The sequence below is a fragment of the Elephas maximus genome, chromosome 4 (genome assembly GCF_024166365.1).
Source record: "Elephas maximus indicus isolate mEleMax1 chromosome 4, mEleMax1 primary haplotype, whole genome shotgun sequence".
Lineage (NCBI taxonomy): Eukaryota > Metazoa > Chordata > Mammalia > Proboscidea > Elephantidae > Elephas > Elephas maximus.
Window position 1 is genome coordinate 168849086 of NC_064822.1, and position 27081 is coordinate 168876166.

General features: G+C 41.4%; 1 protein-coding gene and 1 long non-coding RNA gene across 5 annotated transcripts in view; one reads left to right on the forward strand and one right to left on the reverse strand.

Moving 5' to 3' along the window:
* The window catches only part of IGF1 (insulin like growth factor 1), an 82772-nt gene extending 78165 nt beyond the window's left edge, over window positions 1–4607 (reverse strand). The window contains exon 1 of one of the 4 annotated variants that reach the window (XM_049884202.1): window positions 4268–4607. In XM_049884202.1, the coding sequence (XP_049740159.1) occupies window positions 4268–4330 (63 nt within the window). In that variant the 5' untranslated portion in view covers window positions 4331–4607. Of the gene's footprint in view, window positions 1–2438; window positions 4204–4267 lie in introns of those variants that run through there. The other 3 variants (XM_049884203.1, XM_049884205.1, XM_049884204.1) reach the window with 3 other exon arrangements.
* Window positions 4608–6404: 1797 nt separating this feature from the next.
* LOC126075943 (uncharacterized) overlaps window positions 6405–27081 on the forward strand; it is a 111971-nt gene continuing 91294 nt past the window's right edge. Inside the window, exon 1 of the long non-coding RNA XR_007517358.1 lies at window positions 6405–6500. This is a non-coding gene — a long non-coding RNA (uncharacterized LOC126075943). The remainder of the gene's footprint in view (window positions 6501–27081) is intronic.

The following is a 27081-nucleotide window of genomic DNA, read 5'->3' on the forward strand; positions in this document are numbered from 1 at the left end:
AAAAGAGAGAGAGGGAGAGAGAAAAAAAGGAGAGAGAGAGAAGCGATTGAGAGAGAGTGATTTCTTACCTGGCGTATATCGGCAGTTAATACAACCACAAGTGGAAGGAAAAACAAACCCAGAAACAGGAAGAACATGAGGATTTAGGAATGAGATTGACTCATCCTAAGCAGACTGCTACTCCTACATTCTAAAGCCCCTTTTGTTAAGTCCAATATCAAATCAACACATGTATATCAAGTGCCTTCTAGGAAACCCTGGTGGCATAGTGGTTAAGGGCTATGGCTGCTAACCAAAAGGTCAGCAGTTCAAATCCACCAGGCACTCCTTGGAAACTCTATGGGGCAATTCTACTCTGTCCTGTAGGGTCACTATAAGTCGGGATCCACTCGATAGCAACGAGTTTTTTTTTTTTTTTTTTTTCTTATGCGTACACACTGAGCTCAAAACCTGCAAGAGCTTTTTTTTTTTTTTTTAAATTTGTCACAGGAATTCTGACTTCATTTCTTGGAGGGACTTTTGTGTCACTGTATCCATTTTGTAGCACAGTATACCCAGGGACCCCTTGGGTGTGCTTTAGCCCATGATAGGCAGCCAGTTGCAGCCCTGCCAGAAGCAGGGTTCTTGTGGTTCCAGTCTATGTCCTCCTTCTGTAGAGGACGATAAGGTGATCATTAAGTTTTTCATATTGTTACTTGTGGCACAAAAGAGTGGCTTCCTCCAGGAGGCCGTCCAAGGGAAGTAGCCTTGCCTCTTTCAGATGTGTCTGCTTTCAACGACTTTGGAAGAGCAACTGGCGGGATGGTAGGCAAGGGACCCTATTAAAAGGGTCATGGAGTTAGGCTGGAATCTATAGTTTCAAAAAGAGGCTTTTTTAATAATAGAGGCCCTGGTGGCATAATGCTTAAGAGCTAAGGCTGCTAACCAGGGTTGGCAGTTCAAATCTACCAGCCACTCCTTAGAAACCCTATGGGGCAGTTCTACCCTGTCCTATAAGTTTGCTATGAGTCAGGATCAACTCGATGGCAACGGTTCTTTTTTTTTTTTTTTTTTCTTTTGGTAATAGTGGCAGGTCCATCCAACATTATCACTTTTGAAGAAGCTGACTCAGAAATTTATTTTCTGACCACCCACCTCGCACACTGCGAACTTTCAACTTAACGCTCTGCATCAGTGGCAAGGCTTGTTCAACTGTTTTAATTAAAATTTCTGTTTTTGTGGCCAGACCTTCATCCCTGCAATTGGTGGGGGGGAGTGGGGTGGGGGGGAGATTCAAACCCCTGACTCTCGTTAACACAACATAAATATTTAGTTAATCCTTGTAAAACAGTTGAAGATGAAAGGCGCCCTCTATTTGCAAATTATCATGAATAATGGAAATGAAATAAAAGAGAAAATGAGAGCCCAACTGAACAGGTTTTCCATTTTCTCGGTAGACCTCTACATGGAAACTCTCCACCACCCCGCCCCCCAGCCAAAGCTACTGGGTCTGCTAGAAACAAGATATCAGCCAGCCCTCATTTCTCTTAGTTGTAAAAGAAGTAGTGGGTTTTTTTTCCCTTCAGTATTTCCCATAGAAACCTCAACAAATGGGCTTTCATTGCCCTTCTCAAAAGAGCAAACCTGCAATTGATCTTATAGGATAACCACCCCGCCCCCCACATTCTGGCAATGGGTTAATTCTAGAATGTCTGTTATTTTGCCAATCCAATTTCTCTACCCCTCCTTTCTCTGTTGAGTTTATAGTAATGCTGAATACCAAATGCCTGCAATTATAAATGCCTTCTAGTTCTTCAGTTCTCATGAAATCCAGGGTGGAAAAGTCATTCAACTCATAGCTTCTGTGAATTGAGAACTTCGTTAGATGTCAAAACTATATTTTTAATAGGTATTTCTGGTCTAACCCATTTAGGCCCAGGAATACCTATGAATCTCCAGCATTTAAGAACCTAAGCTTTTTTCACATTTTTTTTTTTTTTTTTTCTGCTCATTATGTTCTCAGATAAATATCAGCTCTTTAGTTCTAGGACAAGATAGAACCTCTAATGCATTTTCCTTTAGTTCAGGGAACCAGTCCAGTACACCCACAGAGAACCAGAGAATTTATCACGTTATGTTCTCAAAAGGGAAAACAGTAATGAACTTGTTTCGGAGTTAAAAGTTTGAAACAATTGGCCCCATATGTTCATAATTTCCTTGCCCTTTTATTTTGCCAAACACAAAAGAAAACGAAGAGAGAGAAAGGAAAGATATGATAGAAAAGAAGGAAGTAGAAAAAAAATTCCAGAATACTTTCTCAAAAATCATTCACAAATCCAAATTTTAAAAAAAGCTTTCTTTTTGTCTTAAATAAATGGTACATCAATTGCCTCCAGATGTCTGGGCTACAGTGAAAATGCCCTAAAATTTGATGGTGATAGTCATAAGAAAATACTCACTGTAGGTGTACCCATTTTTGTTTGTTCCAGGTCTTTTACAGCAGGTCAGGGTGGGTATTATGAGACTGATGTGAATAGAAAACTGAGGACTTAAAAACGTGTGCTGCTCTGTGGGTGTGGTTTGGGAAAGCATCTAGTTACATTTGGACACCCAGGCAGGTATGCTAGGAGCCTGGGTAAACTGCCTTTTGTCCATTCAAACAATGAACAAATTGCACAGCTGGGATTTGAGTCAATCATTTCCCCCAATCGAGCCACCGATTTCCCATTGTGTCTATTACATCTGCCCAGATAGTGATCCAAGCTCCAGCCCTCTGTCTTGTCCTCTTCCCTCTGACTCCCCCACGCAGTAGGAAATATCTTGAGACTCAGAGTACAATCAGTCTGTGAGTTCTGCTGCCTCTAGGCAGGACACCTTGACTCATTGAAATTACAATTGAAAGACCCTGCAGCTCCCCCAAACCACTTCCTGCTTCGAGCACAGTGAAAAGTAAGGATTGATTGCTAGCTCCACTTCTGAAAAGTTCAGCAGACCCAGAATGAAAAATTCATTTGGACCCAGTTTCCCCACCTTGTAATTAAATGCAGAGATAACTCTCCACAACCTCTTTTGTGATCATCTAATTAGGGAGGAAAATACCCCAGCTGCGGGACACGGTAGTAGATATGTATACTGAATTCATTTAAAGCAAGGTGGCAAATGTGTCTTGGAATCTCAAGGACAGCCTAGTCAGGTGCCTGGCTGACAAGGGAGTATCTATCCTTAACTCTCAAGCCTCTTACTTGACCAAGCAAAGTCCTAGTGGTGGAGTGTTTGAAAGCAGCGGATGAATGCTGCTTTAAGCGGCAGGGACGTTTTATGAATTGAGCCCGCAAGCAATTGCAGCAGCGGAGTCAGTGACAGCTGCTTAAAAGTGCTTGCAAATTGAAAAAACACACGTCTTGAAGGATATAATTTTGCTGAGAATGGAAACTTGAACTAGGGCCAGCGATTGGAAACCAGAAGTCAGTGCACTGACAACGGCAGCCAAATTTACCTACAGAGACTTTACAACACTGAGCATAAAATCAGAGTTTTACAACCCGCAATCCCAAGGCAAAACTTTGCCCACGAACGTCCTCTTCCAAAGAGTCAAATTGGACAGGCAGCTGCTCGAAACTTTCCGCTTTCCATCAACGGTATGCATTTGTTTAAATCAGACGAATAAGCCAGGTCAGCAAGAGTTGTCAAGGAGTTCTTTTTCTTTTCAGAAGGGCACATTAAATTTCCCTCTAACTTTGACTCTCTGGGCAAAAGTGCAGAGAGTTCCGGGACCTTAGCTCCAAAGATCATATTTAAAAGCTTTAACATCATCTCAAATGCAACTCTTCATATCTGGCGTGCCTTGTAAATAAAGTCCTGACAAGTTACACACACACACACACACACAACACACATACACACACAAACATGGTCTTAAAAATAAAACATCTGCACCTGCAAAAGAGAAAAAAAAATTCCAAAAGTTCATATCCATGTTCTATAGCCCTTAACCATAGACAGGATTTACAGGAATCTTCCATAATGACACCACTGAAGCCCTGCATAAGTGGGGGATTTAGCGTAAGTACCTTGCCATAGTTCTAGTCATACGGATTTCTGTGGAAATGCATCCATCTCCCGAAGCTGTTTTTCAGATCCCACAGAATTGCATATTCAGCAATTTATAAATAACTCCCAGTTCCGAAACAATGAAAATTCTAAAGTGAATCACATTTCTAGGCAGCAGCAAACAGTACACAATTTCAATAAAATTCCCCAATGACTTCAAAGAGTAAGAAATATTTACCTTCAAGAAATCACAAAAGCAGCACTTAAATAATTGGGTTGGAAGACTGCTGATTTTTCCCATGGCTTCTGAAGTGCAAAGTCTGGAAATGAATTGGTTAGCAGGAATAATGAGGCAAAAAAGAAATCCAGAGAGATGGAAGATGTTGAGAGCAATGTCACATTTCAATTTTGAGGACTTTATTCCATTGCGCAGGCTCTATCTGCTCTGAATTTAGCAGTGACAGTGAGATTTAGCAAACAGAAGAGGGATTTAGAGAAAATCCTCACATTTATCTACAAAACACAGACACTGTAGACAGGAAACAGCTGGGGGAACAGTTGCCTTCTCTCTCTCTCCCTCTTCTGGCAAAGTTATCGAGTAAGGACTTTTTTGGGCATGGTGACAAATAACATCATACCTTTGCATTTTAAAACTAGAGCACAGAAGCATTTTTTTCCCTTAAAAGAATGTGTGTTAGTGACAGGGTTAGCAGACATTAAAATACTTATTCTGCCATAGAAAATAAGGCTCTCGTCTCTGATTTAACTTTTTACTGGGCATGAAGATACATCTGTGAATACACCTTCACGGCGTTAAAGGAACATACACGGGGGAGGGGTGAGCAATTTTATATTCCAGAGCAAACGCACAATTGAAAAATAAAGAAATGAAGAGGCAAACCCTACCTCAAGCAAACCCCCAAATTTTAACCCTGCAGTGACCGGGGTAGACGAGATTGGAAGACAGAGCTGGGGTGATCCCTTGTCCCAGCTGCCAAGTCAAGGGAATGATCTCATTTCTTAGAACTTACAACGGGGGCAGGCAGCCTCGCCATTGGCTTCCTTTAGAATATTGTCTCATGCTTTTTGCCCACGACTAGGCAAAGACTTTACTGAGCTGTAAAGCTAACTGGAAAAATAAAATACAATTTTTTTTCTTCCTTCCTCTACCAGGCAGCCTGTCATCTCCCAGGGGAAGGGCACCTGAGGGGCAAGCCGTTTTCTCGTTGTTCATATTGCTCTGCATAACTTGAACCTGTATGTGTGTGTCTGTGTTTTCTCTCTCCAATTTTTGTGTATCTAAATAACCAGCAGCTGGCTAGCAATACCCTCTCAAGGGTTCTGATGTCATCCAAATCCCTCAACCGGGTGAGTGGCCTGCAGCATGGTCCAAGCCAGCTGTCTTGCTATTTATAATGTATACTTGCCTTTGCCATTGAGAATCACATTCTGATCTTTTGTCTATACAATCTGTAACAATTTCTCTTCGGTTTTGTGAGGTAGTAGATAAGAAATTGGACTGGGAAATAGAAGCCCAGATCTGACATAACACTTTCCTGAGATCTCTCTCTAGGCCTGGTTTCCCAGGGAGAGTCGGAATACTCCTGAGCTCGCATTTCTGTCTCCTGGGTCCCAGGGGACTCACTGAAGCTACACAGCACCTGGAAAGAGAGGTCTGCTGCAATCCCCAGTCTGGCTCTTTACGTTATCTTGTGGCCAGAAATTTGTTTACAGAAGTGGCTGCCCTCAAAAGCAAACCTGGTAGGTTTTGAAAGGGGTGGGGTTTGGTCAAGTTTTCTGTGTGTTACATGTTTACCTTCCAGAAATAAAAGTTAGGAATCGGGGATGATACCATTTCAATCGTTCACTGTATTCAGACCCATTTAATCAACACCTACTGTGTGCCCAACTGCATGTATCCCTAGAGAAACAGAGAGGAATGGAATACAGTCAGTACCCAATGGGAGCTCTCAGAGAGCGGCAGAGACAGGGAGGAAAACATTGCTATCCTGTGCTCTTTAAAAAATATGAACAAGGCATGGGGGCGGGGGGGCGGTGGAAGGGGGTGGGCAGCGACCTATTCTCTGGAAAGACAAGAAAGTGAAACCCTTCTGTAAATCCAGAACAGGGGAGGGGTCGCGTCATGAAGGGCTTTTTGGTAAAAGGTTGGGAAGATTTCAATGCACACGATTTGGCCAGCAGAGGACTTGTGTGCAAATAAGCACCATCAAGAGGTGGCCCTTCAGGCATCTATAGGTGTGTGCGTGGTCTCCGTACTTAAAGAACAACCCAAGGCTTCCTTTAACAAGCTCCCCATGTGCACTTGACTTAGGACTTGATTTACCAAAGATCCTTTTTTTTTTAATGCAGCTTTTTCAGATCATGCCCTTTATGAAAAACAAGGTCCTCCTCACAGGGACGTTGATGATATAGATTATATGGAACCGAAGAGCGGCTCACCTGTTTCCCAGGTGAGAAAACTCCTTTATTTCCAAGTGCAGGTACAGGCAGGAGTCTTGGCACTGACTGCCTTATTCTACCACCAGGCATCTCAACAGGTGAAGGCTACTACTATGCTTCACCCCCTCCCCATTGCAGATTTAGCTTATCTTAATCCTCCCAAGATACCCTAGAAGCTCACTACATTTCTCCAAGTCTGTAACCCAGTCTGGTGCACTCCCTTGGCACGGAGGGTGCACAGATCACCTTATCCCTAGCCATTTCACAGGAGAGCTTCCTTTGGGAGGCAGAACACATGCCGTTCCATCAGACACTGTTCTCCGGCTATATCGACACACTGACTCACAGTCTCTTGGTTTTATAACCCCAATTACCCTGAAATGATAATTGGGTTTTAATTTATGTCCCAGTTTTTATGTTACAATCAAATAGAACTGAAATTTCAGGGAGTCATAATTGTCATCAGCTGTGCTGTGGAAACATTCCGATGTGAGCTATCGGTTTCCAATAGTGAAAGCAATTTCCTGAAGTGATTATTGTATACTTCAATTTGGAGAATAGTCTATATTTCTGGGTAGGGCGAGCCAGCAACAGAGCAGGGCAATAATTCCTAGGGAAATAGCCATTTTCTTTGCTAATTCCAAGAGTCAATATGAAAAAGAAAGGGCAATAAATGTACCATATGATTTCCTCTTAATGGCTGAGTGCTGTACCTGTTTAGGAGAAAAAGAAATGAATGCACCTATTAACTAGGGATTCCAGAGTGGTAGTAAATCTAATCCCCAAGGAAAGTCCAGGTCATAAAGTCCCATTTAAGAGAAACATACAGGGTCAATCTAAAATCACTGAATGATTATATAGTTTCCTGCCTGGAGGAGCCTGACAGTTAGATATGGGGATTGTGTGGCACCAAAATAGCAAACTGCAAGGAGGTGCTCATCATGAGAACATCCACTCCTGGAAATTCAGAGATTCACAGTTTCACCTTTTGCATGTATAATGCCTATTGGATATAAATAACTCTCGCCTAAAGCCTTCTTCTTGAGTAGCATATTTGCATAAAGCCTCAGCCTCTGAAGACTTCTTTACACCTCTCTTAAGATGAAAAAAAAAGGTGCTCGCTTCCTTAAAGGGCAAGTTCACCGAAAGGGCTAGGCAGGGGCCGGTGCTCCCTCATTTTGCTCAAAGCCACATTCTCGGTCTTTTCTGTGTTAGCTGGAGAAGCACTCATCCAAAAGGTAATTTCATATCTGTGTGCAATAAGGCATATTTACAATTTATTTCATTAATGTCTTTTCTGACTGCCAAGAAAAGCCTGGAAAGGATATTTTGAGGTAAGGGGTCTTTGGAACCAAACAAAGGGTGAGATCTTTGGTTCTGGGGCAACCCACCAGGGAAAGAAATTGGGGACACTGTTGGATGTTTTTCTTGGCTCATTGTTTGTGGGGAGAGTTGGTCTGAGAGTGTATTCTGAGAAGTCAAGATCAAGGGCTCATCAATTCAGGACTTAAAGCTCCAAGGAAAAGGCTGGACCTCAAAACAAAATGCTGCAGAGCAAGGGGACTGAAGTCAGCTCCAAAAGATCTCAGAAGAATGCTGTGAACTGCTCAGAAAGATCGTCTTTAGCTAGAAGGAGCTGCTCAAAATCCTTACAAGAGCCTTTCCCTCACAGCTAGGAAAAACAGTAATAGGCAAGAGAAATCCCCTCATCTTCTTTTCAACATCAAACTTGGATCTTGTGTCTTCTAAAATGTTTAAACGGCAAATGCTGGAAAGAGAAAACAGAACTGTTGAGGTTTTGTGAGGAAAAGAATTCTTCGTTATGGCAGATGAGAAACCGCTGTATGGGTGAAGGTGGGCTGTGGGACTGAGAGCGCCTCGGGGCTTACCACCCTTGCCTTAAGTTGAGTAGAAAGTGGGGAAAGGAGACTCAGTTCCAAACTTCAGGGGTAGTGCCCACAAACACTCTTTCTTGTGGAATAGAAAAATGTGCGCGCCCTCTAGTGGGCTTCTGGGAAACTGCCACTGCAATTAACGTGTGAAGTCTGGGGGTGGGGCATTTGAAAAGCTCTAGACTCAAATGTACTTCAAGCTACTCTTACCTTTAGTTTTATCCAGCATCTTGAAATAAATAAATTAGGTATTTGATTCATTGTAGTTTAAAAACGGGAAGGTGCTAAGAGAGGAAAGAAAGATTGTAAGTTTCATGAGGACAAGGATATCTTGGTCATAAACCAAAAAAACCAAACCCAGTGCCGTGGAGTCGATTCCGACTCATAGTGACCCTATAGGACAGAGTCCCATAGAGTTTCCAAGGAGAGCCTGGCGGATTTGAACTGCTGACCTCTTGGTTAGCAGCCGTAGCACTTAACCACTACGCCACCAGGGTTTCCAGTAGCCCTGCTTAAATCCTGGTATGGGCTCAAACGTTTTGTGAATGAATGAAAGTCTGGAAAATAAAGGGGATGTGAAGTGAACAACGTCTTCATTTTACAGATGAGAAAAAAATGTGACTGGGGGGGGGTGGAGAAATGACTTAAAAAAAAAAAAAAACCAAAAAACAAATTTAAACCAAAAAGCCAAACCCGTTGCCGCCAAGTTGATTCCGAGTCACAGTGACCCTCTGAAACAGAGTAGAACTGCCCCATAGGGTTTGCAAGGCTATAAACCTTTACAGAAGCAGACTGCCACATCTCTCTCCCACAGAGCAGCTGGTGGGGTCAAACCACCGCCCTTTCAGTTAGTACCCAATCACTTCACCACTGCATCACCAGGGCTCCTTGAAAAAAATTTAGGTGATGGGAAATGGGATTCACGCGAGGTCTCCCTGTCTGTTTTGCCCTCTTCCTGCCACATCAGTGTTCAGAGTGTGAACTGTAGGACTGATGATCTAAGACATGGCATTGAAGAATCACATAGGACAGAGGCGGGACCATTTTCAGTTCTTTTTCTCCTTCTCGATTTACCAGTAGAAAGTCTCAGTTTGATACTAGTATGTCTTCAATGCCTCTCTATCACTTGCTAATCTCCCTTTATAAGAAAAAGAAAGCCCATTGCCAGCCCAAAATTTTGCAGGCAGCCGTTTTTATCCAGAATTTAATAATACTGTTTTGTTTTTAAGCATACCTTCTACTTAGAGCAAATGATGCTGGTTTTAAAATAGATATTTTAACGTTCAGTTTAAAAAAAATATGTATCTAAGTCTCAGAAAATGAACCCTGGTGGCACAGTGGTTAAGCACTTGTCTGCTAACTGAAAGAAAGGTCAGCGTTTTGAACACACCAGCTGCTCCGTGGGAGAAAGATGTGGCAGTCTGTTCTGTAAGGATTACAGCCTTGGAACCCCCTGCAGCACTTTTGCTCTGTCTTATAGGGTTGCTATGAATCAGAATTGACTCAATGACAACAGGTTTGGTTTTGGTTGGAAGTCTCAAAAATGTCGATTTAAAAAAACTATTTTTTATGTAATAATATCGTTGTTGGGTGCCATTGAGTTGATTCTGACTCATAGTGAGCCCGTGTGACAGAGTAGAACTGCTCCATGGGGTTTTCTAAGCTGTAATCCTTAGGGGAGCAGATCAGCAGGTCTTCCTCCCATGGAGCCACTGGTGGATTCGAATTGCCAACCTTTCAGTTAGCCGCCAAGCACTTAACTGTTGCACCACCAGGGCTCCTTCTTCGCTGTGGAGCCCCTTTATTCTCCCTCATCAGTAGCCTTCTTCCATAGCTAAAACCACTTGCCATTGAGTCAATTCCAAGTAGAACTGTGATTTCAGAGTAGAACTGTGATCTATAGGGTTTTCAATGGCTGATTTTTCAGATTACCAGGCCTTTCTTCCAAGGCCTCCAACCTCCAACTTTTCAGTTAGCAGCCAAGTATATTAACTCTTTGCACCATCCAGGAACTCCATTCACATAACTTGTTGTTAGGTGCGGTTGAGTAGATTCTGACTCATAGCTACCCTCTGTACAACAGAATGAAACACTATCCGGTCCTGTGCCATCCTCACCATCATAGCTATATTTGAGCCCATTATTGCAGCCACTGTGTCAATCCATTTAGTCCAGGGGGGTCTTCCTCTTTTTTGCTGACCCTCTACTTTACCAAGCAATGATGTCCTTCTCCAGGGACCGGTCCTTCTTCATAACATGTACTCACTTCTAAAGAGTACTTTGGTTGTACTTCTTCCAGGATAGATTTGTTCATTCTTCTGTCAATCCATGATATATTCAATGTTCTTCGCCAGCACCATAATTCAAAGACATCAATTCTTCTTCAGTCTTTCTTATTCATTGTCTAGCTTTTGTATGCATATGAGGCGATTAAAAATATCAAGGTTGGTTCAAGCGCACCTTAGTCCTCAAAGTGACATCTTTGCTTTGTAACACTTCAAAGAGGTCTTTTTGCAGCAATTCACAGAGCTAGAGGGCTGGAAAACAAGTCTTAATTCCATGTTTCTCTTGTACATGAAGATTTGTGTGTAAATTGAATCCATGATTAACCCTGAGAATGGCATAGTGCCTCAAGGTAGATATGCAGTGACAGAGCTGGATTACATTACAAACAATTTGAGCAGTTCAGGGTAAGAAGGACTGAGGTGCAGATCGATCACACAATGGTCTTGCCAGATATTCCATGCTGAAAGATTCAATTGTAGTATTTATACTTTGGTAAATAGATTTTCCACTACCCATCTGTCAATTTGTCTTACTGTAGTAGCTTGATGTGATGTTGGAAGCTATGCCATCAGTATTTCAAATACCAGCAGGGCCACCTATGGTGGACAAGTTTTGGCAGAGTGTCCAGCCTGAGACAGACTAGGAAGAAAGGCCTAGACATCTACTTCAGAAAATCAGCCAAAGAAAACTATGGGTCACAGCAGAACATTGTACAACCTGCTTGCTTTGGATGTGCCATTAGGAAGGATCAGTCACTGAAAGAGGTCGTCGTGTTTGGTGGAGTTGACAGCAAGGAAGGGAGACCCTAAGTGAGATGGACTGGTATAATAGCTGCAATGATGGACTGAAAAATGTGGACAAACATGAGGATGACGCAGGACCAGGCAATTTTTTGTTCTGATGTACGTAATGTCACTGTGAGTTGGAGTTGATTTATGGGCAGCTATCTCTCTGTTTTTTTTTTTTTTTGATCTATCTGTCAGAGCCCTGGTGGTGTATTGGTTAAGAGCTTGGCTGCTAATCAAAAGATCAGCAGTTCAAATCCACCAAATGCTCCTTGGAAGCCTTATGGGGCAGTTCTACATTGTCCTATAGGGTTGCTATGAGTGGGAACCGACTTGATGGCACCTAACAACAGCAGCATCTATCTGTCTACCTACCTACCTACCTGTTACCTATCTATCTATATTGTAATGGAAAAATGAAATGATTGCACTTGATAAAGATTGTTCACAATAAGCGTTGAAGCAAAAAGTTCTTGTTTCTGGCAATCCCTGAACTTCCTGGGAAAACTGGTTCCTCAGAGCATCGCACTTTTCATGTGGGTCAATGAAGGTAGCTGTATTGTGCTCTTCCAGAACAGGATAGGCACACAGCCTCCAGCCTTCACCTCTTCTTTGTGGGTCAGTGCTAGGGAGCTTTTCAGGCTGTTCCCTGTTGGGGTTTTCTGCATTAATAGAATTTTAAGTAATCAACTGAGGGGTAGAAACAGCATCTAGGGAAACCATTGGTAATGACCCACCCGGTAAGCCTGTACCCTTGGAGACAGTACCTCATCCTCTGCCCAGCACAGACCCTTGAGCAAGGAACAAAGGCGTGCCATGGCACATGTTACAGACACTAAGAAATAGCTACGGCAGGCTTTGCTCCTTTTCAAAACACCTTGATGAAGGCCTCCACTTTTCTCCGAGCTGAAAACAAATATTTAAACCTGGTGGTCCTCGGAAGACGCATTCACAGGACATGAAAACTGTGCAATGATAATAGTCTTTTCCCAGTTGCAAAAAACAAAACAAAAATCCAAGTTAATGAATTGCATTTTTCAATTCTATGTTTTCTTCTCATGCATTTTTTCTTAAACCTCCCCTTTTTTTAAGCCTCCTGCACTTACCTGTCCCAATCCTTGCCAATGGGAAAATCACAGGATACTTGCTTTGGCTGTGTCATTAATGTTTTACTGAGATGCTGCTCATTGATGACTGCGGTGATTGGCAAGAACTAGAATATGTTTTTTTCCTGCCACGAAAGGGGACAAGTATGTACAGAACACACACACACCACACTCAAGCACATACACACAAACATACACCTAAACACATGTCTGAATTTCTATGGATAATAAGTAGTGCTTTCATTCCCTTCTCAGAAAATTTGCCGTTTTTTTTACAATGGAAAAAAATTTCAGACTTCAGAGGGTAGGTGTGGGACAAAATTCCGCCTTTTGGCAAAATGTTGAGAGAGGCCTCCCAGATGTTTCTTCCCCTGAGACTGTGTTCCATTTGGGGAGCAGGGTGTCAAGTGATTTTAACTTTCTTCTTAATGTTTTCTGCACCTCCTATTTTTTTTTTCCTATGTTGAACAGGTATTACTTTTATAGTCAGGAAAAGTCTCCCAAAAGAGTTGTTAAACATACCATTATTTCTGTGAGGCGTTGTCGAGTCAATTTCGACTCATAGGGACCCCAGGTGATAGAGTAGAACTGCTGTATAGGGTTTTCTTGGCCGTAATCTTTACGAGGGCAGAGCTCTAGATCTTTCATTCATGGAGCCACTGGGTGGGTTTGAACCACAAAGCTTTTGGTTAGCAGCTGAGTGCTTAACTGTTGTGCCACACTGATAGGTACTATATGTGCTAACTATCCTTAGTATTTACTCCCACGCATCTATCAGTTTGCTGTACCATGGGGGCTTGTGTGTTGCTGTGATGCTGGAAGCTATGCCACCGATATTCAAATATCAGCAGGGTCACCCCAGGCAGACAGGTTTCAGCTGAGCTTCCAGACTAAGACAGACTAGGAGGAAGTACCTGATGGTCTACTTCTGAAAAGAATTAGCCACTGAAAACCTTATGAATAGCAGCAGAACATTGTCTGATACAGTGCTAGAAAAACGGGACCAAGGGCATCACTGCTGATGTCGGATCGATCCTGGCTGGAACGCAGAGAATACCAGAAAGGTGTTTAACAGGTGCTCAATAAGTATTTGTTAACTAATAATGATAACAACTGCCATTTTTAATAATTTATTTTTGTTATTGTTGAAAATATACACAGCAGAATATACACCAATTCAACAATTTCTACATGTTCAATTCAGTGACATTGATAACATTTTTCAAGTTGTGCAACCATTTTTACCCTCCTTTTCTGAATTGTTCCTCCCCCATTAGCATAAACCCACTGTCCCCTAAGCTTCCTACCTAACCTTTCAAGTTGCTGTTGTCAATTTGATCCTATATAGGTAGTTCATTAAAAGACCACAATACTATTAACTAAACTACTGTTTGGTTTAAATAAGACTTCAGGTTATATTTTTGGTTTAAGGTTTAAAGATTATCTCAGGGCAATAGTTTCAGAGATTTATACAGCTTCAATGGCTCCAAAAAGTCTGGATTCCATGAGAATTTGAAATTCTATTCTGCTCTTCCCTTTTTGATCAAAATTCTTCTATAAAATCTTTGATCAAAATGTTCACAACTGCCATTATTGATCACCTACTATATGCAATCCTTTATTTCATATTATTTTAATGATCTCATTTAATTCTCACATACCTCAATGAAACAGATACTTCACTCTCACCTCCATCTCAACATACTATAGTCTCCAAAATATTTGTTGGATAAATGAAAGAATAATTGAGCTAAGAGAAGTTAAATGATTTCCTCAATGTGACATGGCTAATAAATTACAGAGCCAGGATTCAAATTCAGGTTGTTTTACTGTACATGGTCTAGTAGATGGATGAACTCCTTCAATGTTTTCTTATAAAATCCTACATTCCCCACAGTATAAGATTGTACAGTTATTAGTGCTCAATAAAAGGATAGTTAATTTAAAAAATGATTTTAGAATAACTGTAATAGCCAAGCCTGAAAACTGTAGAGATCAGCACCTAGGATGGGGCCTGGTTGCAGCCATGTATGCAGCATTTTGGGGGAAGCTAGTGAAGAAAGATTATGCTGACTGTTCATCATTTCCACCACTTCCAGTCTGAGCTACTGCCTCATAATGCATGGAAAAGAAAACAAGTCCCCACAGAATTTTCACTATACCATGCTGCCTCTAATAAAACATAATAAGTACCCAGAGCAGCATAAACAGACAATGATTCTTTCGAAGCAAGAAGACTCTAATCTAGAAGTTCAGGCAAAGCCTGCCTCAGATGGAAGCCACTTATACCCTTCCAATTACAGTAAGAACAAAGGACTGATTTCCTGGAGTAGTTTTACTAGAACTTTACATGTGGGCATTTATGGTAAAGCAATTCACAATGCCAAACATCTGTCTACTAAATCCGCCCTGATTTGGATAAACTTTGTTCTGATAAGACCTAAAGGCCTAAACATTTTAGATTCAATGACAGTGAGTGCTTTACTTGCTAGAGTCCTAGGGTCTAGGATACGCTCAATCCTTGGTATCTACAATTTCTTAAGGTTAGAGAAGCATCCACAGATTGGCCTAGGATAGGTAGCGAAGCAAATCCCTCTCAGCCTGCCCTAGAATCAGTACAGCTTGGAAGTGCTCAGAGAACTATTGATTTACCTGTTTGGCAGTTCTCTATGGGGCCGTTCTACTCTGTTCTATAGGGTCGCTATGAGTCGGAATCGACTCGAAGGCAATGGGCGATGGGGCAGTTCTCAAATGGGGCTCATGATGGATTAGGGACACTTCCTGGTGTCTCATTGACTTTCCTGCCATTCAAGGTAGGATAGTTAGACCAGATTGTGTGCTCACTGGCTAGTATTTTGGCCTTTTTCTCGCAGCTATTCTTTGCGAGTTTTTTCCCCCGTTTTCCTGGCTGATGAGTGCTAGTTGAACTAGTTCCCTTTAATCAACTGCCCTCTGGCTTCATATCCCCGATTCTTCACAAGGAAAATGGTGACTTCAGATTTGGATCTTGCTGGGGCCTGAGCACTGCCAAACCAACTGGCAGGCTCCTTCCCAGCTTGGGTTCCTATCAAGGTAGCAATCCCACATCATGGGCTGGCAAGCTTCTCTGCAAGGTGCCAAGATTGTTAAACTCACTCCACTGCTTTGGAAAGCAAGAGATATCCAGAGGCAATTGTAGCATTTGCAAAGTTTGAAGAGTGCCTGGGGCTACTAGTGAGGGCATCTGCTTTTCCCAAGAGGCCACCTAGGACAAGTCTTCCAACATCAGGACTTTTCCAGACCACTCACTCTTGTGGATTCTGCAGATAAAGCACATATTTTCAAATCATGGATAATTCACCAGGTACTGCCCCTGTGGACAGACTCAGTGGGGCAAGAAATTCTTCTGATCCAAACTCAACCAACTCTTAGGACAAAACATTAAACAAACAAAACATAAAAACCAAAGCTCCCGGGGACTGAAGGGAATCTTTTCAGTGGGCGGGAAGAGCCGAGAACTGACGCTAAGTGTAGTTGGAAACAACTAGGCAATAGTAGTCGGCAGCATTTAGCACCAGTGGTGATACATTTGCATTTTTGCAGCTTTTAAATGGTTCCATAAGGATATCCATTGAGCCTTTTGGAAACACTTTAGGGGCTCTCCTGTCCCAAGTGTGCCAAACCCAGCCCCGTGTCCTTGTATAAAAGATGGATTTATCTTGGTGAGGGGAACTCTATTACTGAAACGCAAGACTAGAAGACGCAGCTCATAAATTGGGGCAACCCTAATCACCCACACTGAAGCTGGGGTCATCCAAAACTAGAGAAAACTTCATTCTCTTGGAAGTATTAAATTCTGCTGCCTGGAAAATAAGTTTACATAGCTCAGTGTCAAACAATTTGGTTAACTCCAGAAAAATGGGCAGGAAATGCCAGGGCTGGGTTCACGTGGGTGCCCTGAGTGCTACACCATCACTTTGAATGGAGCTATTATTTACTTTCTTAAATAAATGTCATGTGGCAAAATCATGCCTTATACAAACCAGCTGAAGTGTGTGATGTAACCATGTTAACACGTTTTTATAGTCCTGGAAGAACGCAATGGGATTGGGTCGATCAGTAATCACGTAAAGAAGCCGAGTATACATTCCAGATGTTCATTATGTCCCAGTCATTCGCTGGGAGCAAAGTGGAGGCTTTCTTCTTTTCCAGGAAGTCTGATTTTAGTAATTGAGACAGAGACGCATTTGAAATCTGATATGCTTGGAATTATAATGCTAAATCCCATAGTTCCAGTTAAGTACGTGTATGTGTACAAAACAAAGCAAAAATATAAAAGTGGTGGGGAGAGAGAGAGAGAGAAAGGGAGAAAGAAAGAAAAAGAAGGGAAAAAGGAAGGAAGGAAGAGCAAGCAAAGGGAATACTACTAGACCTTCTATCTGAGCTCTTTCTTTTCCCACTTCAGCCTCACAAAACCATGTTCATTTCTGCTGTCAAACTGAGCCTTTACCAGAAAAGTCCATTGTGTTGTTGTTACGTGTCGTCGAGTCAGTTCCAACTCATAGCGACCCTACAGATCAGAGTAGAACTGCCCCATAGGGCTTCCAAGGAGCGGCTGGTGGATTTGAACTGCTGACCTTTTGGTTAGCAGCCCAGCTCTTACCCATTGTACCGTCAGTGCTCCATCAGAAAGGTCTATGTCATGGAAAGTAAATGCAGATGTAGATGAGATTGACTGCATCACTGAGCTTGTAAAATCAGACCGTTCAGTGCCTGCAACATCAGAAAAAGGCAGTTTTATTTCTTGTGTTGCTTACATTTAAAAGTCTCATTAAAAAAAGAATAGTTACGCAACTTTTAACGAGCCCCCTTAAAAGGTATTTAGGCTTTTAGACTGTAGAAATGACTTCAAAATACTTTTTTATCCTGGAGGGAATGTGTAGAATCTTACGAGCCTTTTCATTGGCTATATCATGGAATCAATGTAACTCCCAAGCCATTTACAATTCAGCCTGAACAGACCCTTGCAAACATACCTTGTGTTACATAACTTCATCTGTCTCTCTAGCCCAATTGGACCACTTACCACACACTAAATGTTTGTCCCTTTTGTGCCTTTAGCTCCGGCTAAAGGCTTCTCACCTCTACCCCTCACTCTGCCCTTGTGATTGAAAAACCAGAAACCGGTTGCCACTGAGTAGATTCCAACTCATGGCAAACCCACATGTGTCACAGCAGAACTGAGAGCCATAGGATTTCCAATGGCTCATTTTTTGGAAGTAGATCACCAAGCCTTTCTTCTGAGGCACCTCTAGGTGGACTCAAAGCTCCAACCTTTTGGTTGGCGGCCAAGTGAGTTAACTGTTTGCACCACCCAGGAACTCCTTTAGTTGAAAAATCCAGTTCATTTCTTTACCACCTATCCTTCCCCAAGGAAACCCTGGTGGCGTAGTGGTTAAGAGTTTGGCTGCTAACCCAAAGGTTGGCAGTTTGAATCCACCAGGCACTCCTTGAAAACCCAATGGAGCAGTTCTACTCTGTTGTATAGGGTCGCTACAAGTCAGAATCGACTCGACAGCGATGGGTTCAGTTTTTTGGTTTTTTATCCTTCCCCAATCTTCCTTCCATTCCTGCAGCCACCCCAACCTCCCTCCCACCACCACTAGAAGTGTGGCTTATCCATCTGAACTCCCATATCACTTTGTTCATGCTTTGTCCTCTTGTATGCATATAAGTATACATTTATGCATATATTTATTTATTACTTCATTCATAAAATAATTATTGAGTGGGGTAGACAACATGTTAAGTGTAGAAGTACAATGATAAGTAAAACCACACACCGTGTATCCTCTTATGGAACTTACTGTTTACTGGAGGAAATTGTGTCTTCTAGTCGATCCCAACTCATGGTGACCCCATGTGTTACAGCATAGAATCGCCCTGTAGGGATTGCTTGGTGTAATCTTTCTAGAAGCAGATCCCCAAAGCTCTCCTTCTGAGGCACTGCTGGATAAGTTCAAACCGCTAACCTTTCAGTTACCAGCTGAGGGCAAACTGTTGTGTCACCCAGGGTAATGTTAGTGCAGAGAGGCAGTCATTAATTAAATAATCATACTAATTGGTGTATAATTACAAACTGAGCTATGCATCCTACTGGAAATTGCTGTATTCCTTGAGGGGGGACTTTACTCAATTACCCACCTTTGTCCTACAGAGTTCTGCGCTGAGCTGGAAAGCTCAGCACAAGCATTTTGAACAAAACAGCATGGATGAGGAATGGGCATTTGGATCGCTCATTCATTTCTGCATTAATTTACTCATTCAACAGATTGAACTCTCCTATGTGCCAGGCACCATTTCAGATTCTGAGAATACACTAGCGAACAAGACGAAGTCCCTGCCTTCACAGAGCTTACATGTCTGTGTGTCAGAAAATAAACATGCAAAAAAAAAAAAAAGATAATTTCAAAAGGTTCTAAGCATTAACCACAATGGGGAAAATAAAATAGGATAACTACTGGTATAGTCAAATACCCTAGTGTAGTGAGAGTTAACTCAGAGATGAGATGGAATTGACCCAAAGATGACCCAGGTGAGGCAGAAGGAACCATTTTTTATTTTATCTCTATCTTTTTTCCCCATTGTATTGGTTGATTTCTCATCTGCATATTTCTGGAAATATAGCACTCTAGCACCTGTATTCTTCTTCCCAGTGCCTGGATTAATTAATTATGGCATTGAGCAGCTCTGAAGAAAGTTCTCCTAGAAACATAAAGGGATAGTTGATGCTGTGGGCTTTAATGAAATAACATGAACACAAAGTCTTTCTTTTTTAATTCACATAGGAGGTGGACTGGACTTGAGAGATGGTAGATAATTTAAAGTCGAAATAAAATTAGAAATATAAGATTCTAGAGGCAGTCCCCCCCCCCAAACCCAAGTGAATGTGTGAAAATTACCTGTTACAGTAATCATGGTTTAAATAAAAAAAAAATTTTAAATCTAAGGTTTCCTTAAACCTCTTAGCTGGCAGAATAAGCTGAGAAGTATAAGCCAAATCTAATGTTCTCTTTAGTTGAAATTGTAGTTTCTATAAATTGAAAGCACAGAGGTGGGAAAGAAATACCCAAATGTTCTTGAAAAATGAGCAAGCAAATGGATTAAGGATAAATCTCAGCTAACTCATCTATACACTACAGATAAAAATTGTACTGTATTTGCCATAGACCAGGTAAGCTTTCATCATGCCTGCTTGGCGACATTACAATAAACACATGGCAAATCTTCCAAAGTGACCTCTGTAGTCTGAAGTCTACAGGGGGCAGACACCTCTCCAGTGTGGATGGTTGCATCTTAGTCAGTGCCCTTGTAATCATGAGTTGGAGCAAGCCAAAAAGGCCAAGGAGCTCAAAACCAACTCTGCTGAACCACATTCTCTTTCCATGCTGGCATCAGGATTGTGAGTTCTGCTATGCCAGGCCAGTTTCTGACCCTAAAGATGTAGCACTCGAGGTTTTAATTTAGTGAAGTTGGTGTTTATGGAACCCCACCATGCACCCAGCCAATTTGGTAGATACTGTTGGGCCACACAGAAGTACAAGGCATGATCTGTGACCTTCAGGAGGTTGCTATCATGTTGAAGAGACATTGACACAAAAATATTAGAGGTGATAAAACCAAGGAGTATTAAACTGAATATATGATCAATTTCTAAATGATACAACACAAAGAGATTATTGCTGTGCCGGGGCAGAGAGAGAAGAATAGGCCCTTGATCCTGCCTGGCAATCATACTCCATTTGCCTTGGCTCTTCACTCACCTCCTCTCGTAGATGACTGTTTCAGACCTTTTCTTTTCCTAAATTCTCCAACACCTTCACCACCACCTTCACTCTTAATTGAAGACCTTACCTCATGTTTCTTGGAAAATAAAGAAGCAGTCAGAAGAGACCTTCCACAAGCTCCCACCATCATACTCACCTCCTCACCCCACCCCACCCGTTTTTGTGCCCACATAGACTTACTTCCATTACTACAAGGAAAAGTCCATGCTCCTACCTGAAGCCAATGCTCCACTTTCATTCACTCTTGCCCACTCAAAAATATCACTCCAGAAATTCCCCTCACCACATCCTCAGTTGGCTCTCTCTCCTCCATCATTCCCATCAGTACATAAATATGCTGCCATTTCTCCCATCTTAATTCCACTTCTCCATTTAGCTGCCACCTTATTTCTCTCCTTCCCTTTTACAACCAGGATTATTTTGTTGAACTTTTTCCGGTGCCACGTGGTTAAGAACTTGGCTACAAACCAAAAGATCAGCAGTTCAGGTCCACCAACTGCTCTTGGGAAACCCTATGGGGCAGTGCTGCTATGTCCTATAGGGTCGTTATGAGTCAGAATCGACTCACAGCAAAGAGTTTTTTTCTCACTCACTTTAATTATTTTTAAATTACTGCTGTGGAGGGCAGGGGACTCCAGTTTTAACAATGCTTAGGACTCCTAAAGGTGTTATTCCAGCAGAATAGAAATAAAATATTTTCCTTAGAAAAAGGAAGTACCTCTTAGAAGTAGGTACAGTAGAATGAAAATTAAAGTAAGGAGCTGTGAATTTTACAGCGGCCTCACAGCCAATTACCTAGCAAGCAGATTAATGTCCCTAGACCTCAGTTTCTAGGCAACTGTTTTCTTGAAGTCTATAAACATTTAGAACACAAATCATTGGTGAATTAAGTACTGTTGCTTGTATAACTGAATTATAACTATGATAATTTTAGTCTATTAAAATACCAAAACAAAAAAAAAACCTGTTGCTGTTCAGTTGATTCCAACTCATAGCAACCCTATAGGACAGAGTAGAACTGCCTGATAGAGTTTCCAAGGAGAGGTTGGTGAATTCAAATTGCCAATCCTTTGGTTAGCAGCCAAGCTCTTAACCATTATGCCATCGGGGCTCCTTTAGTCTATTATCACTGTTGTTGTTAGGTGCCATCAAGTCAGTTACAAGTCACAGTGACCCTATGTACAACAGAATGAAACAATGCCCAGTCCTGTGCTGTCTTTACAATCGTTGTTATGCGTAAGCCCATTGTTGCAGCCGCTGTGTCAATCCATGTCATTGAGGCTCTTCCTCTTTTTTGCTGACACCCCACTTTACCAAGCATGATGCCCTTCTCCAGGGACTCATCCCTACTGACAACATGTCCAAAGTATGTGAGACATAGCCTTGCCATCTTTGCTTCTAAGGAGCATTCTGGTTGTACTTCTTCCAAGACAGATTTGTTCATTCTTTTGGCAGTCCATGGTATATTCCATATTCTCCAACACCACAATACAAAGGTGTCAATTCTATAGTCTATTGGCTGAGAATAATTTAATTATTTTATAGAACTGTACCAAAATTATGTTAGAAGTAGATGGATAGTTGGCTATTTGAGAAAAATAATGTAAAATCAGAAATAGCAGGAGATAAATTTCAACTGGTAAATTGCCAAGACAGTGACTAAAATAGTCAATCTGTAGAAATCTTGAAGAACACCAGTTACTTGACAAATGCACACCTATCCTCTCCTCTAAGACAAGCCACCAACATCATCTTTTCATTTTAGTACTGAGTACTTGGAAATTAGGACTGCAAGTACAGTAAACCATGACCATCTTCCTTCTTCATGAACAAACCTTGTTACTTGATATCACAGAAGAAACTAAACCCCTTGCCATCGAGTTGATTCTGACTCATAGTGACCCTATAGGACAGAGTAGAACTGCCTCATAGGGTTTTCAAGGCTGTAACCTTTACAGAAGAAGACTGCCACATCTTTCTCCTGTGGAGTGGCTTGTGGGTTGGGACGACCAATCTTTTGGTTAGCAGCTGAACACTTAACCACCGCACCACCAGGGTTCCTTAAAAGTCAAACTTGTTGCCTTCAAGTTGATTCTGACTCATAGTGACACTATAAAATAGGGCCGAACTGCCGCATAGGGTTTCCAAGGCTATAAATCCTTTAGGGAAGCAAACTGCCACATCTTTCTCCAGTGGAGTGGCTCTAGTGGATTTGAACTGCTGACCTTTCTGTTAACAGCCAAGTGCTTAACTATTGTGCCTTCAGGGTTCCTTTCTAAAAGAAACTAGGGAAATGCAAATGTAACATTTAAAATAATTACTACGCAACGTATGTTTTTGCTGAGTTGGGCAACAAAAGCACAAATCTGCTACCAGTGCTTACTATTCTATATTTCAAGATGAGTTTCAGAAGGACAGTGTTGATAGACTCATGGAATTTTAGAATTAGAAAGGACATTAGAGGCCATCTTGGGTCCAACTGCCTATTCATTTAGTATCTCATTGAAATGGAGAAAGGCAGATCTGATGAGGGATAATGTACAGAATAATGAATCGCAGTGAGCCCAACTGGGCATGGGAACAAGAAGGAAGAAATGGGCATTTTTGTTACCTATGTTCACTAATGTGGCACTTTATGGAAAAGGCAAATGATAAATCAGATGGATTCTTGGACACATCGATGGGCACCAGCCTGAGAAAAGCATTTCTTCTAGATTTCTACCCCTCAGAAAAGAGGCAACACTAAGAGATGAGAAGTTTAGAATCAGATTTTTGGGAGAATAGGCCAAGCTTCAAAGAGTAGATAACTGTCCCCAAAATAATTGTCACAGAGCCGGATTTAAATCCCAGAAGCATCACTCACTACTTGTGTGACCTTAGACAAGTTACACATTCTCTCTGAATTGTCTTGCCTGTAAAATTGAAGTATCAATTTTGAGCACACAAAAAGTACTAAAAAATAGTAGATGTTATTAGTATGAGAGATGTTTATATATATTTTGCACATACCACTAACCTATAAAGTTCTACAATTTGGAATCCATCACTATTGTATTATCTGTATACAGACTTTCCTGCTGGCCTCTTCTTGGTGAAGCAGTTGGATCAAGGTCAAGGTGACCTGTTTCAAGCTGATTTGAATGTTTCCAAATCTATTTAGGAAATATGAACTACTGTAAAATTTACTATCCTTGTCATCAATCCACAGTGGGCACCAAATCTCAATATTCAGCCTAAATGGTTACCCAAAAGAATTTCAGGTAGATGGTCCTGAAATTTAATTCAAACCACAAATAGCCACATTGATCTTTCTGACATATTTTCTAGCTGAGATATAGAGGGATATGTTCAAAAGATATCCCTGACCTTTGAGTTTGTGTTTGATTTTGAAGATTTGATGATGGGAGAGTTGCAACTGTAGTCTTTGTTCTGCCATCTTCACCCTCTAGATGATTAGCTGAAGTAAAGTGGGGAGCACACATAAAGGTGGGCCAGTGGAGGCAAGATACAGAGGCTCAAAATCCCTTCCCTCCTTGTACGTAAGTCAAAAAGCGTTTCTTAAAATACAGTCTCTCTAAAGGTTAAGGTTCATCCAGTGCTTAATAGGAATTGCTTTGGGCTTCTACACAAGGCTAAAAGAAGTTCTCAGGATTTTTAACTCTGCCTTCCAATACTTCCAAATTCATCACTGAAAACTGCTGAAGAGACCAGTATCACAAAACGAGACAACAGCCAGAACTGGTTATTTACTTCCTTCTAAAGACCACATGGAGCCCTGGTGGCATAGTGAGTGGTTAATAGCTCAGCTGCTAACCAAAAGGTCAGCAGTTCAAATCCACCAGCTGCTCCTTGGAAACCCTATGGGGCAGTTCTCCTCTGTCCTATAGGGTAGCTATGAGTTGGAACGATCTCAACGGCACCTAACAACAACAGAAGACCGCATGGACTAATCCCGTCATGCTTGTTAAAAAAAAAAAAAAAGCCCTCCTTAAATTCCATGTCACATCTCATCATGCTCCATATTGTTCTGCACATCTCTTAACTTGATTTTGTCTTCCATATCCCTCTCCCAAACCCTTCTACTGTGCCATCTGGGACTTACGGCATGTCATCAGCAAAACCCTCCATTTCTTTCTCTTCTTTGAACATCTGCTTCTGCTTTTTGCTCTACCTGAAACCCACTCACCTCTTGAGAAAAGTGATTTTGCCCATCCCCTCTGTGGGAACTGTTTATTTTTTTCCTTTTGTATTTCAGGTAGTATAAGGTCTGGGGGTAATGAATAGATGTCTTTCTATTCTACCCTAGGGCTGCTTTCAGATGCTCTTTGCTCCCTTTTCTCTAATCCAATCCACCTCCAGTTTCTTTGAAGCACATACTATCAGAATATACCACCTTCTCTCCCCCCCATTTTACTATTTTCTACTGCCTTCCTCCCTTTCTTTCGCTGAAAATTTGTTGTCTGAATACTGCCTTTCTTTCCACCACTATTCTTTTCACCATTCTTGAGGACTTCAGCATCCATGTAAACACTCCATCCAACAACATGGACTCTCAGCTCCTTGATCTCCTTGCCACCAATGATCTGTTCCTCCACCCTAACTCAGATGTCCACCCCCCATAGTCATACTCTAGGCTTTGTTCACCTCCAAGTTTCTTTTTCAAGTATCCCACACCAGGTACACCACTTTCTTTTTCCAGATAAACACTTCTTTTAGTAATCTACTTTAGCCATTCTTTGCCCCCATTGGGACCTCCAATCCACTGATATTACCATGTTTCCCAGTCCACTATCCCTCTCATACCCTCACTTCTCTCTCTACCCATTTTAGATTCCATGACCTGCCCTTTTAATCTACCCCTTTGTGTATGTGTATCCCTTTGTGTATGGAAACCCTGATGGCATAGTGGTTAAGTGCTACAACTGCTAACCAAAGGGACAGCAGTTTGAATCCACCAGGCACTCCTTGGAAACTCTATGGGGCAGTTCTATTCTGTCTTATCAGGTTGCTATGAGTTGGAATCGACTTGATGGCACTGGGTTTGGGTTTTGTGCATGCATACCTTGTCCATCTCTTCTTCCATCATATTTGTCAGGCAAACTCCCGACTCTGAATCTCTGTCAACTCTATGCCTGCAACTAAGCAGTTGAAAGTGGCTGGAGGAAACATGCAATGAAGCCAAGTGGCCTTGCTCACTAGATTTTTTTTTTTTTTTTTAACGCAAATGTCAAGTCAGCATTCAGCACTACGTAGAAATCCAAGACACTCCATAAATAATGTGGAAAATATTGGATGGGGGTGCAAGACTAGAAGGAAGGATACAAGATAGAACTCAGACAAGAGGTTTAGTTAAATGATGAGGCCAGGAGCTAAAGAAGTGGTCAAAAAAATGGAAATCAGAAGACAATTTTAATAAACATTTATGAGACAGAATTGTCAGGACTTGATGATTGATCAAAATTAGGCTTGGGCAATTGGATAAGAAACTTTTCTTACATCATGAATTGGAGATGAAAACTAGAAGAAATGCACAAATGAAGCCATTTATAAATCTAAGATTTTACCCAGAGGACTTCATTGTGGGAGGCTTCTTAGAAAGGTTATTTCTCTCCCTTCGCTCCCCTTTCCATCCTTCTCCAACAAGCTTCCTACCTCATACTTCTCAAAACTAGTCTCTATAGCTTCTCTTCATTCTTAAGTTTATGGCTTCCAGCCTACTACCCATTGTTATTTATTGTCACTGAGAATTGGGAGTAGAGAGAAGATACTAAACCCTAGTAGATATGAAAATCATTTTTTAAAAAAGAAAATTAAACTCAAATAAAACTTAAGGGAGTATGCTAATTTCAACTGGCCACATTTCAATTTCTACATTAAGTGACAAGGTCCAATATACAAATAATGGTTAAAGATGTACACCTGGGAATTATGTGGGTATCTATTGTTTTTGCCCACCTAGAATCCATTTATCTTTCTGTTAACAGTATCTTGATATTCTCTGGGAAGTTATTTCTCTCTGCTTTCAGCAGCCTCATCATTTTCATCCTTTTATCCTTATTAAACTTACCATTACCTGGCGTTATATATTTATCTGTTCATTGTCTGTATCTACCTCTGGAATGTTTGCTCCATGAGTCTGGGGACTTTGACATTGAATCTGTTTTACCAGAACCAAGAACAGTACTTGGAAGATAATAAATGCTCCATATACATTAAATAAATGAGTGTCGGTTTAGGTAAGGTTGACCTCACTGCTACCTCCAAGAATTATTATGTGACTCAGGTTTAAGCAAGTCATTATATTTTATTCCCTTGGCAACAATGATTGCGAGGATGATAACATAAACCAATATGGGCCTAGAACTATTAGGATGTACTTTTGGATCTTCCAGGGGCTACCACACAGAGGAACCTGGCCTGGAAACAAAACCAACTCAGAGGGAAGCAGAGTGGAGAGACAAAGAGAATAATGCCTAATCTTGATGACATTATTTAAGATCCTGGATCCAGCCAAGCATAGTACATGAACAAATAAGTTATACTTTTTGCTTAAATTGGCTTATGTTGGTTGAATTTTATTTTCTGCCACTTATTACCAGAGAGCCCTGAATAATTCAGGTTATAACCAAAATGACGAGAGTGGATGTAGTCTCAGGGACATAACAGATAGTAATAGAGCATAGCATCAGGAATAGCC